Source organism: Oratosquilla oratoria, chromosome 2 (genome assembly GCF_046742065.1).
Source record: "Oratosquilla oratoria isolate Oo_2021 chromosome 2, ASM4674206v1, whole genome shotgun sequence".
Classification (NCBI taxonomy): domain Eukaryota; kingdom Metazoa; phylum Arthropoda; class Malacostraca; order Stomatopoda; family Squillidae; genus Oratosquilla; species Oratosquilla oratoria.
The window spans coordinates 54,912,700-54,927,173 of record NC_134778.1 but is presented as its reverse complement, the minus strand read 5'-3'; the positions used below and the strand labels follow the sequence as shown (position 1 = coordinate 54,927,173).

At 38.8% G+C, this 14,474-nt stretch overlaps 1 protein-coding gene across 1 annotated transcript in view; it reads left to right on the top strand.

The window, feature by feature from the left end:
• The first annotated feature begins 5,143 nt into the window (after positions 1 to 5,143).
• The window catches only part of LOC143038806 (uncharacterized), a 36,547-nt gene continuing 27,216 nt past the window's right edge, over positions 5,144 to 14,474 (top strand). Inside the window, exons 1-2 of the mRNA XM_076208364.1 lie at positions 5,144 to 5,343; positions 10,434 to 10,645. Coding sequence (XP_076064479.1) covers positions 10,463 to 10,645 — 183 coding nt within the window. The 5' untranslated portion in view covers positions 5,144 to 5,343; positions 10,434 to 10,462. The remainder of the gene's footprint in view (positions 5,344 to 10,433; positions 10,646 to 14,474) is intronic.

Genomic DNA, 14,474 nt, shown 5'->3' with positions numbered 1-14,474 from the left:
AAAAGTACAACGGCGAGCCACAAAACTGATTCCAAATATCAAAAATAAATCGTACGAAAATCGACTAAAATATATGAAATCTATTTTCCCTAAAAAAGCGTAGACTCAGAGGTGACTTGATACAGGTCTTTAAGATTCTAAAGAGAACTGACAACATCAAAAGTGACAAAATTTTCACGCTGAATGAGAATCAGGCAAGAAATAATAGTCTCAAACTGTCAGGAAATAAATCTAATTTGGAAGTGGATAGAAACAACTTCGCCAACCGTGTAGTTAATGAATGGAATAAACTTCCTGCAGAGGCTATGCAATGTAGTTCAATTCGAAGCTTTAAGATTCGTTTAGATAAACATATAAAGATGCTGTAATGCCTGCTATTTATTCTATATTATTTGTTTATCATTTGTCTCTTTGTTATTATTTATTTGATTATTGTTATCATATATCTGGTCGTTTATAATTATTTACTATTTACCTGTTTGTTTGTTATTCTACGTTATTTGTTTACTTATTTTATTTATTATTATCTACATTATTAGTAGTATTATTATCATTATTATTATTTTATCATTATTACAATTTTTCGCATCCGACCTAGTTATGGACCCAAAGGGCTCCTGTCAGCACGCTCCTCCTTTGTAATACTTTGTAGCTTTGTTTTTATTTATTATCAGTTTTTCATTATGATTCATCATTCTATCATGGTAAGATCAAAACGTTCTCGAATAGGCCTATACATTATTCCCCTTAATGTAAATTGTTTTCATTACCAAGTTTCGCTGAAAAGCGCCACTTTTCACTTTTTTATTTATTTATCTATTTATTTATTTATTTATTACACACTATTTTCGAGGTAGTACCTATGGTGGTTGTGCTTCTGTACCGTACGAAATAATCAGACGTTATTACAGAAAAATAATGCCGGCCTTATACTTCTTAGCATATTTTAGCAAAACACGGAGTTCTAACTCAGACAATTTGGGAGACAGGAAATTCACAACATAACAAACCTCTACCCGCTACGGTCTAAATCGGAAACTCCCGCCCCACGCGTTATTTACCCTCACAAAGAAAGCGAAAGGGAGGACGACATTTCTCCGCTGTAAAGTAGGTTAGGTTAGGTTAAGTTAGGTTAGGTTAGGTTAGGTTAAGTTAGATTAGGTTAGGTTAAGTTAGGTTAGATTAGATAAAGCGCAAAAATAAAAATCTCCCATTTTCTCAACAATTTCAAAACGTCAACATCGCCGCACTCTGTAGAATCACGTATCAAAATTATCATTTCTAAGATTCAATAACGTAATCATTAGTAGTTACTGATTATATATTTCAGGTAAATATTTCCCAGAAAACATCTCATGGAAGTAATATATTGTATACGATGAACATGATTATCGTCTGAAACCCTATATTTACCCGTTGCGTTACGCTACACTAGGTCTGAGTAGTGCAGTGGTTAGTAGTTAGTAGTTAGGTAGTGAAGTCAAGAAGGGGATCCCGGGTCGGGGAAGGGAGCCGTTAAGAAAATTCTATTCTTGCCTGGACCTCCTACAGTGATGCAGTCCTCCACACGTACCTGCTGTTAGGCCCAACTGATAAACGCACGTTGACTGCAAAGTCTGGGATGATCTCCCTGTTATGCTTTATTTATTTCTGGACTTGTTTTCATTTCCCTCCTATTCTCACCCATTGTAAATGTTTGATTCTAATCTTGCCTGATATATTCTCTGCATCAGCATCCAGTGACGCATTTCATAAAATTACTTCTTGAGGTTTAAATATAAATAGTCTGCGTATTTCTTGGTCTCATATGTTTATAGTTATACCATAGAAACGGAGACTTAAGAAACATAATCTTTCTTTGGTGAATCTGAATTGTTTGATATTTATATCCTGATATTTATCTTCTGATCGTTTTTACATATACAACTTTGTATATGTATATATATATATATATATATATATATATATATATATATGTATATATATATATATATATGTATATATATATACTTATCAGCTACAGCCTTTTATTTGTCTTTAGTTGCAGTATGCGAGACTGAAACAGTGATCGAGGGGTCCAGTTTCTATGTCTCAATGGTCTCTTTCCTTCCTCATTTATGGATTGGGATCACATTAGCCCTTTTCCAATCCTGTGACAATACTTCTACGCGCGCGCGTGTGTGTGTGTGTGCGTGCGTGTGTGTGTGTGTGTGTGTGTGTGTGTGTGTGTGTGTGTGTGTGTGTGTGTGTGTGTGTGTGTGTGTGTGTGTGTGTGTGTGTGTGTGTGTGTGTGTGTGTGTGTGTGTGTGTGTGTGTGTGCGTACGTTTGTTTATTTCACACATTTTGACTCACAAATTAGTAACTGTTCAGAAGTTGGGGAAAAAGTGTTTTCGATGTACTTGTAGCACTAACGTAATTAACTTTGTGAATTTCCTAGGAACGATAATAAAATAAGTAGTTCCAGACACAACACAGCACAACAATACCCGGCTTCAATTACTATGGTACAGTGATGAAGCTGACTACCTGAAACGAATCTTACCAGTCTTCAAATCTATGAATTTTTAACAATTGTGGTGGATATGATTGGTCATCACTATCAGTCGGGAGCATACACTTCACTCACACGCAGACACCATCCCCCACCGTCTCTCTGATTAAGTCCCAGTGCAGTCATCTTTCCCATACTAAAGAGCTCTCAGTAGGATTTATTGACTTGCCACATCCATGATTTCTGTTGCCACCACCTCCGTCTCTTACACAGAGAGTTGTCTAACAGAAATTTCCCCTAGAATGTTCACGTATAATGCCGGTCACAGGTTTTGACCGAGTTTCGCAAAACAGTCACTGGTGTAATACGAGATCATACCAACGATACACAGTAATTCTCAAAGACGTCGAGACACTTCTTTACGTAAGCGTTCGGTGTCCATGTGTCTGAAGCCGTGCAACAAAACAATGAACACAAGCGGTTTGAAAATATTTGTCCTCTAGCATCGATATTGATGATGCCATGTTCTCTGGTTGAGCAAGTCCATAATACCATGGGCTATGCCAGTCCCTTGAAGGACGTCCTTACATGGCCTACCACTGTTATGTACTACACTCCCATTGTATATGAAACTCCCCAATACTTCCACTGCATCACCCAGTGAGCCCTAAAGCCCTCAAATGCTTGGACCTTGGTCTTGATTCAAGAAACCCGGGATCCCAGTGGTATCGTCTTTTAGTGCAGTGACTCGAGGGTTGAAACCAGGTCCTTCAATGACTCCGCAAGAATTTCGGTTTCATCAGCAAAGACAAGGTCGGTGACCTTTGTGTTCCCGATGGATGCTCCGAGGTGACATTGATTCTGTCCAGTACAAAGTCCATTCAGGTTAGGAAAAATGTTAGGGTGAGGGCGCAACCCTGCCTCACTCCTGAAGTGTTGTAGGCAACATTTATGACCATAACATAAGGCCGGTGAGTGCATACTATGTACAAAGATTCGTTAATTAAACGGCCTTCAAGAGAACGCAGAGTATCATTTCCCATCAAATGTTGTAGTTGAACATTTTCGACTACAAACAAAACTAACAAGAATGAAAACAGACGCGCCGCCTTCTCCACACTTCACAGTACTCCGTGCTAGGATTATATGCCACACAGGAAAACAAATTTCGCAAGAATCAAACGCCTTACTGTTACAAACATAGAAAATATAAGCTACAAAGAACTCCTGTTGAACCTCAAGCCAGCGCTCCACAAGAACACGAAGCACTATGATCAAGTGTTGATTTACCAGGTGGGAACTCAGACATCTCAGTCCTCTAAAACTTTAGCAGATGGAAACGACCCACCAGCGCTATCAACAGATGGACGATTTTACCTGGCACACTGAGAATTTTTACAGAAGTTACAGTCGATATTTACTTTTTTTTTATTATTATTAATCACTTACTCCCTGAATTCAATGGGACCATTGTCCACATTTACTGAAAATTTCATATCCATTGATACAGCCATTTTCAAGTAAGGTTACTAACAAGCAAAGAAACAAAGACATTCGACCAAAATCAGTACCTCGCCCCTAGACTCCATCCGGCCGAGGTGATAGAATTACAGTGGGAAAGGATGGCGGCATCAGCAAGAAAAATTGCATGCAATATTCCTGTTTTATCTGGTGTGCACACGAACCATAGAAACAGACGTCATGCACCAGAGACGGAGTTTGTGGAGAAAGGCTCTGGGTTGAGACGACATTACGTCATCGATTACTCCAACTGAGCGAGTGGGAAGCCGGGCGCGTATGTGTGTGTGTGTGTGTATGTGTTTGTGCATGTGTGCGTGTACCTTTGCATGAATCAGTTTTATGCGTGTGCGAGCCTGTGCACTACGTGTATAATGATGTGCATGGCTGTAATCTGAATGTTTGTACTTATTTACATGGACAGTGACCAAGGTGATCCCGTTTGTGATTCCGTTTGCGTATTCGCATTTGAGTAATGAGATATGTATATATGGTTGAATATTATGTATCTGTTTACATCCGCGTGCATGTGTGTGTGTGTGAGAGAGAGAGAGAGAGAGATTCACCAAGGTCTTGGATCACGCGTTAGACTCGTGGTCGACAGCTATTACACACCCGGGTGAGAGCTCAGAGCTCATGTATGACCGGTCTATGGGTAATGTGACCTTACACACACACGCACACCCCCATCTCCTTGCTCACGAGAGTTGAAGTGCCGGCTCGAAGTGCAGCAATGCTAAAATAATTTTGGCCCTGGGCAAGAATCGAACTTGGACCATTGGATTAGCGTATGCGAACGATACCTCTGCGCCGCCGAGCTGTGTGTGTGTGTGTGTGTGTGTGTGTGTGTGTGTGTGTGTGTGTGTGTGTGTGTGTGTGTGTGTGTGTGTGTGTGTGTGTGTGTGTGTGTGTGTGTACGTGTGCACATGTGTGTGTGCGCGTGTGTGCGTGTGCGTATGCGCATCATCATCTGAATAATAATAATAATAATAATAATAATAATAATAATAAGAAGAAGAAGAAGAAGAAGAAGAAGAAGGAGAAGAAGAAGAAGAAGAAGAAAATTACTCCTGACAGTGGCGCACTGCGAAACAAACTGAGATCCACTGTTGGTTTGAGGGGAGAGTGGAAGAGAGAAGGAGAGCAGGAGAGGAAGTGAGCGAGTCGATTAGTAGTATCGCCTCACTCCCTTTCCAGGCGCCCCGTCACGTCGGCACGCAACAGACTACGTCGACTGCAGCAACCGTTAGAGCCCCACTGTTACTCCCCTCCCTGTCCTCTGCAGTAGATCGCGCGCCTACATCGAAGAAATCATCACTGACTCGTTTCTATGGTAAGTGAATGCTATTTCTAACCCGTTGTCTGCATGGAGAACGTTTTTTTTTCAGATGAGAAAAAATGTCTAGTGAAAGGCTAGAATAAGTATATTTGTCGAGTTCAAAGGATTGTACATTCTTTGAGATTGCCGGTCTTTCCTCAACTGAACTGAATATCGCCGTTGTACTCAGTGCTAAACATTGCCAACTTGTTTTGTTTAGAAGTATAACACCTATCAAGCGTGCGCTTAGAATTGACGATTTGAAATTACTGAATTGCTACTAAATACATCAAAAAACAATAGAAGACATACCATGTTTAAAAAGAACCTGAAATTATAACATCTGATGCATTTGTCAGCCGCGTATGTCATTGGTAGTACTGCTGCCATGCAATCGGAAGGCTCGAATTCACTCCCCAGTAAGTGGTTGAATTCCCATTTTCATGGTTTCACATGTGATTTAAAACAAGAAGCTGAAATACTAACATTTATATGTACATACATACATATACCGAAGGCTTTTTCCCCCTTACAAAGGGGGTAGCCAAAAAGAAAAAGGCATAAAAACCATTCCCACCCATTGCATCCCTAATTCACTCCCCTCCCCTCCACCCTCCCTCTTATCTTGGCACCTCCTGGATGACGGGTCATCCCTGCATCTTGTCCACTGCCCTGGGTCAGAGGCAGTGTCGCAAGACACAGCACATCCACAGCAAGGCCGCTTCATTAAATCGGCGACCCCCCTCTCCGTCCCCTCATGTAGGCGTAATAAAAACCCTTAGTTAATGTATCGTGATTACATAAACTCTGTGTGATACAAAATAATGCTAGAAATGTAGCGATTAGCAACGAATACACACCACACTTTACATTTCATATTTGTATTTCGTCGCCGATAAACAGCGCTACCTTCGAGGACAATATCAAACCGATAATCACAGAGATAATCACAGAAGTTAAATTAGATTATAATAGGCTGTCCTCGCAAAAATTAGATCGCGTCTAATATTAACAGAACATATCACACTCCGTTCTCTAAAGAAAATAAATTTCCTCCGTCCCTCTTATTGAGCTGAATATGTCACCTTTCATAAAAATCCTGTCTACTTTGTGACAATTTTCAAAGGTTAAGATGAGGGGCCTGGATCTTCACATAACCGTGTCAATTCTACAAATTTAATTTTCTTTTCTCCACACTCATTTCCCCCCACATTTCTTTATTATCTCCTCATTCAATCTCCTCTTGATAATCTTGTTTGAAATGCACGTCTCAGACGTTTCATTTCAACCGTTTTTACTGCCACATTCAGCATCTCAAGTTCACTCCCTTTAAACGACATTAGCTTCTCTGTACTCTCCATTATTTAAAAAATCTGCTCTGATTCTATGTCCATAATTTCTGGCCGCTACACCCACGTTCTTACGTAGCTCTGTATCCTGTTTTCTGTTTCAATTTCCTCTTCAGAGTCACATCCATCATTAGGCTTCTGGACGTCGTTCTATTTCAGCCTTCTCCTTTCTAAAACTACTTACGTCAGTAGTTTATAACCTGGGTTGCGAACCATGCTGAATAATGGCTGAATCAGTGACAAAGAATATTTCTGATTAATTATGAATAGGCAGACATAGATTTTTTGTAACGTCTAAACTCTAGACCATTATCATATGTTGGTTTATCATCAAAATTATGCTTGATTTAGAATAAGAAATAGAGTTATTATTGCATATTCAATATTCATTTTATATACGGTGCGAAGAGAGTGAAGCTCATCAAGTTTATTTTTGTTATCGCTTGTGCGTTTGTTTATTACTATTTGTTTGATTCTCATTTATTATTAGTTATGTCAATTTGTTGTTATTTACTATTTACCTGTTTATTATCTAACTATACCTATGCATTTATTTATTTTATTTATCATTTACATTATTATTATTTTTATTTATTAATTTATTTGTTTATCATTATTATGATTTTTTTCGCACCCGACCTAGATATGAACCAAAAGGTCTCCTGTCGGCATGCTCCGCCTTTGTAATCATTTGTAAAAAGGTTAAAAAAAAAACACTACCTCAAATTTCTTTAGCTCGTTTTTCTACCTACTGTCTGGTCATCCTTTTCCCACGCTTTCCATCTTGCAGAGTCCAGTCAGTAAGCCTAAACGCAAGCTGACACGCAGGCGACACAGTTGACGCAGCACAAAACAAAGACAGACTTCCCGTTGCTGAATTGAAGTACAGTTTGAACTTCTGTCTCTCACCTGAAATACTTCTGGATGTACTATTTTTAACTGAGAGAGAAGTTCAAAATGTACATCAATTCAGCAACAGGAATTTCCCTTTGCTCTGTGCTTAGGCCAGCGTTTTCCAACCTTTTCCGACCATAACACCCCCTGTTGTCATGTCTAAGCAGTCCAGCACCCCTACCTTGTTATTAGAAGGATAAAAGAAAGTTAAGTGTAATGCTTGATGACTTATTTTCTTGATTCCTTAGAACCGAAACAAAATGGCAATATTGTTTGTAGAAGAAATGAGAACACCCTAGAAAAATAAAACAGCATGGAAAAAGTCAAATATGCACAACAAGGTAATCAATGATATATATATATATATATATATATATATATATATATATATATATATATGTATATATCAATGTGATTTTTGTGTGCATCACTTCCCAGTACCCACTGTAATTGGTTTCAGCACCCCCAGGTTGGAAAACGTCGGCTTAGTCTAACACTTGCTCTATCTGCCCTGCCCAGTGACATTTCTGCTCCTTGACCGTCTCCACAGAATCTTTCACTCCAGTCTGGTCTCTTACCAATGTGACATTTTCCTGGTCTGCAGTCTCATATCCGTAGATCATAGCTGAGGTTATACACTGATTGTAAAATTTGCGTTTAAGATATACAAGTGGAGAACCTTTCGTGATGTTTCTTTGGCAAAAAAAAAATCCAAACAATTGTGATACGTCCTCTTATCTAATTGTAATTATCTTTATTGTTTTGACATTTGTCCAAAAGATTTACATTATTAAATTCAAATATTCACTGTTGATTGTATTTTACTGTGAACTTTTGAGTTCAACATTATTTTGATTTTGTGCTTATTTATCTCTTAACCTACTTTGAGGCTTTCCTTGTTGAGATCGCAAGGTTTCAATATGAAAATATCTTACTTTTTTTACATTTTAAGAAATGACATTGATAGCCGCAAACCTCAGGTAATTACACTATAGTCTGCTAGCCATTCTGCTGAATTAACCTTAATACATGCCTCTCTCTCTCTCTCTCTCTCTCTCTCTCTCTCTCTCTCTCTCTCTCTCTCTCTCTCTCTCTCTCTCTCTCTCTCTCTCTCTCTCTCTCTCTCTCTCTCTCTCTCTCTCTCTCTCTCTCTCTCTCTCTCTCTCTCTTACTTCCCATCTATGAGCTATTTGATTATCTTATATTCTGTCTATGGTAAAGGAAACTGTATAGTACAATAAATATATTTTTTAAGGTTATAACAACGAATTAAATTTTATGACACGTGGCAACAGCTCTTTTTTCCCCTCCCATGTTGCCACGCCGAGGAGTCTCAGATGAGACATGTGGGATGGGGAATAGGTAATCGTTGTTATAATCCTAAAACGTAATACTCGTTGTACTATACAGCTTCTTTTACTATATACAGGTTATACATACATATATATATATATATATATATATATATATATATATATATATACTGTATATATACATATATATATATATATATAGATAGATAGATATATATATATATATATATATATATATATATGTATATATGTATGTATGTACATGTATAGCGCATAGATGGAAATAAGAGAGAAAGAGAGAGGTATGTAATATGGTTGATTTAGCAGAATGGATATTGGCAAATCACCATGTACGCCACATACTAAACGGACTACTTTGAGCGCACATGCTACAGTAGGATGTGTATGCGTTGTAAAAACAAATTGAAAAGCGCGATATGTCTAAAGGACATGAAGAAATACATTTTTCAATACAGATACATAAATCTTGGAATAGGCTAGAAGGCGACATATCCCAGACTGGAACAATACATGCTAATTGGAGAATACGGTGACAGCCTAAGCTATATCTATATTTCAATTTTAGCTAGGTATTACGACTGGAGATTAAAAGACAGGACCCCATGAACATTGCTCTTTCCCCCAATACTACAACATACACCACAATATAAATATACAAATAAAATAGACTCCACATTTTGGAATGTAAATTTTAGAAATGTCCCATAATCTGAACGAAAGATCTGAAATCAAGAAACTCACGGATAACAGAAGCTCGTTTTGTTATTCTGATGATTTTATGCAAATTATGAATTGATACATATTCATTTTGAATATTGGTTATTTCAGGATCCTAAAGACTCTCTCAATAAAGAGAAAGGCCAGATTTTTTTATTTGTTGGGTTGCGGGCCCGCCGACGTTAAAAAATCAGAAATCAAAATAAAAAACAATGAAATTCCTCTTTTTTTTTAATTCCGCTAAACTGCCGACTAGCGCTGGTATAACGATCAAAGTATAAAAAACACTGTGGGCCTACTGCTTGTACAAAACCTGCAAAGCTTGGCACATACAATACCTTGTGTGCTCATCAGCCTGGTCAGTGAGAAGATACAAATGAAACAAAGCTGAAAAAAATATCCGACCTGACAACATGGCCTCCTAAAAGCTTTATATAAATTATATATATATATTTTTTTTTTCGCCCTCCAACCTAATGGGAAGGATCGATGGTGCCCATATCCATAAAAAAAAAAAAAAAAAAAAAAAAGTCTGGCCTAAGCAAAAAATACAGCTTTCCTATTTTACTTATCTATTTATTTATTTATTTATTTATTCATTTGTTTATCTATCTTAATCAATGGTGTCTTCATCATAAAGTTCTACATTCAGGTGCAGAAGCTCACTGAACAGTATGAAAATACTAATAACATACCCTAAACTGTGCCTATTCTTTCAATGAACAAAAACATTCTATTTGACGTTGATATGATTTCCCAATGACCATTATAGATATCATTCTAATCCTATCTACATTTTTCCCCATAACAGGAAGACGAGGAATCGTCGTCACTCTCACGATGACGTGTCTGGCAAGCCTGGAATACGTCCAGATCGTCCAGCGGCCAGTCTTCATCCCGCGGCCGTATGCAGGCGTTGCCTCACCCTACCACGGGTCTCACCCGTGGTGCTCTGTCCTCTGCAATCACCCACCGGCTCGCCCCACCCACCGACATCTGCTCTCGCTCACCAGAGTGTCATGGGTGAGTTGTGTTTTTACACAGGAAGGGAAGGACATGTGTCCTAATTGAGTCACAGGGAGCACGAGGTTGACACACAAACATGCGCATGCGTCAGTGTCTGTCAACACCTGTTTGCCTGCCTGTCAAATTTACTGTACATACTGTACATAAGCACGTAAACATTGATATACGTAGATACATAGGCATATACACACATGCATGCATGCACACGCACGCACACTCGTGGCGCGGTTGGTAGAGTTCCCGGCTGTCACTACGTAGGTCCGGGGTCGAATTCCGCCCAGAGCTGAAATAATTTCAGTATCGCTGCGCTGCGGGTTGTTACTCCAACTCTTGTAGGCGGGGGGCTGGGCGTGTGTGTAAGGCCACAGCATTACCCATAGATCGGTCATATATGAGCTCTGAGCTCTCATCCGGGAGGTTAATAACTGTCGATCACGAGTGCAATACGTGATCCAAGACCATGGTGATGCACACACACACACACACACACACACACACAGATGACGCAAAACTGATGAGGAAAGTAAGAACAAAAACGGATTGTGAGTCACTGCAGAGAGATCTAAACAGAGTTTGGAAACGGAGTCAGAAGTTGGAAGTGGATTTCAACATAAAGAAATGTAGCATAATGCCATTAAGAAAAAATAAGAAAAAGAGTATCAGGACAGTATGAAATCGGTACAAAGTAAAGAAAGTGAGTTCTGAAAAAGACTTGGGAGTAAAAATCACAAAAGACATGACTCCGGATACACAGATAAATAAAATTGTCGGAGAAACCTACAACTTGCTAAGATCAACAAAGGTGGCCTTTACCTACTTGGACGAAGAAATGGTGAAGAAAATACTAGTCACACTGATAAGGCCAAGACTGACACTATGGACACCCAGTACTAAAAAGAATATAAAGAAAATCGAAAGAATCCAGAGAGCAACTACGAAGATGGCCCCAACACTTTTAAAACTGTCATATGAGGAGAGATGGTCAAATATAGAATTACCGACTCTGGAACAAAGAAGAGAAAGAGGTGACCTATTGACCATCTATAGAATCATGAGAGGCATGGAAGTCCTTTGTAGAGAAGACTTACTAAATTGGGATTACAGAAATACAAGAGGGCATGAAAAGAAACTCAAAAAGGACATTTATAGAAGGGATCTGAAAAAGAACAGCTTTCCACACAGAGTGGTGGATGTCTGGAACAAATTGAACGAAACAATAGTGTGTACAAAAACCATACATGAATTTAAAAGGAAACTAGATACTGCAAGATACAAAGACGGGACATTACGAGCGTAGCTCCTCTTCCCGTAACATACAACCAGGTAAACACACACACACACGACTCGTTAGCGCAGTAGTAGCGATCGCGGCCGCCACTACGGCGGTCAGAGTTCGAATCCGGCCCAAGGCTGAAATAATTTCAGTATCGCTGCGCTGCGAGTCGTTACTCCAACTCTCGTGGGCGAGGAGTTGGGTGTGTTTGTGCATGTAAGGTCACAGCATTACCCATAGATCGGTCATATACGAGCTCTGAGCTCTCTTCCGGGAGGGAAATAGCTGTCGATCACGAGTCCAACACATGACCCAAGAATCACACACACATTTGTAGTTGTTTAAAGTACCCTTCATGATGAAATCGGTTCTTTACAACCTGTATTTTTTCTTCTTACTGCCTTTCTTTTTTATGGAAACTGGATATTGTAATCTAATTCTGTCCTTGCCCATAAATAGTCTGCATATCAAAATAATTACTCACTGCACTACGTCACAACTATAAACCCTACAGTAATTGTGAAATCGAGCTATGCGAACGTAGCTTGTAATATGCAGGGAAGGAACACGCTCATAGGTTCCTGTCTAGTTTTAAATTTACTGACGGTTTTAGCATTGGCTTTATCATCAGCAAAGCTATTCCAGAGGATGATGCTTTTAAATGGAAAATTCTTTTGTTTGTTTGCTTGTTCCCCCTTCGCACAGGCGATCTCATTTAATGTGTTACCATGACTTTGTGACTTTTTCGTCCTAAATCAAGTGATTTGTTTCATTTTCTCCTTTTAACGACCTGAACACTACTACTAAGCCACTTCGTTCTCTTCTTTTGTATGTTTCATCATGGTCTTGGATCACGTGTTGGACTCATGATCGATAGCTTTTTCCCTCCCGAAAGAGAGCTCAAAGCTCATATATGACCGATCTATGGGTAATGCTGTGACCTTACACACGCACACATCCAACTCCCTGCCCACGAGAGTTGGAGTAACGACTCGCAGCGCAGCGATACTGAAATTATTTCAGCCCTGGGCGGGATTCGAACCCGGACCACCGTAGTGGCAGCCGGGAATTCTACTAACTGCGCCACGAGTGTGTATGTGTGTGTGTGTGTGTGTGTGTGTGTGTGTGTGTGTGTGTGTGTGTGTGTGTGTATGAGTGTGTGTGTGTGTGTATGAGTGTGTGTGTGTGTGTGTGTGTGTGTGTGTGTGTGTGTGTGTGTGTGTGTGTGTGTGTGTGTGTGTGTGTGTATTTACCTAGTTGCATTACACGGGAAGGGGAGCTATGCTCGTGGGACCCGTTTTTGTATCTCGCAAGATCAATTTTGTTCTTAAATTCTTGTATTATGTTTTCACACACTATTTCTTCTTCCAATTTGTTCCATATATCTATCACTCTCTGTGGGAAGCTGTTCTTTTTCAGGTCTCTTCTATAGTTATCCTTTTTGAGTTGCATTGCATGTCCTCTTGTTTTTCATCTGTCCCGCGTTAATAAGTCCTCTCGTTCTCTTCTTTGTTCCAGGGTTGGCAATTCTAATTCGGCCAGTCTTTGTTCATATGTCAGGTTTCCAAGTGTTGGGACTAACTTTGTCGTTGCTCTCTGTATTCTTTCTAATTTTCTTATATTCTTTTTTGTACTGTGTGTGTGTGTGTGTGTGTGTGTGTGTGTGTGTGTGTGTGTGTGTGTGTGTGTGTGTGTGTGTGTGTGTGTGTGTGTGTGTGTGTGTGTGTATGTATGTGTGTGTATGCGTGCGCGCGCATGCGATTATATCTCTGCATGTAGGCTCATATATGCTTGTGCGCTTGCGCATCAAATACGAGTTCAAGGAAAACCCATAATACCCACTTCCGTTGCAGCTTGTATCCTCTTCAAATATCAAGTAGCGTTTCCAGAAAGTCGTCATAACGACATTTACCCCTTCTTGTCCTTAGAATCTTTGTCTCCTCACACGCTTTTGTCTGCCAAAAGGATCAGATGGTAAAGATAATAGTAACTGTTTCCAAACGTGCTCATAGTTCAGTTGGCAATATTCGTGTGTAGTCCTCAACTCGCTTTAGTTAGAGGGCAGGAAAGATAAGATGGGGGAGAGGGAGGGAGGGGGGAATTCGGGCGTAATGTAACTAAAGCAATATCACAATTGTTGGTTACACATTTTCGGTCCAAAGTGAGACCGGATGCAAAAAAGAGAAAATTAATAAACAGATAAGTGAATACACAAGAAATAATGATGATGATAATAATAATAATGATAATTATAATAACAATAATAATGATAATGATAATAATAATAATAATAATAATAATAATAATAATAATAATAATAATAATAATAATAATAATAATAATAATAATAATAATAATAATAATAATAATAATAACAATAATAATAATAGTAATAACAATAATAACAACAACAATAACAACAACAACAACAACAATAATAATAATATTAGTAATAATAATAATGATAATAATAATACATATACCAAAGGCTTTTTCCTCCTTACAAGGGAGGTAACCAATAATAATAATAATTATAACAATAATAATGATAAT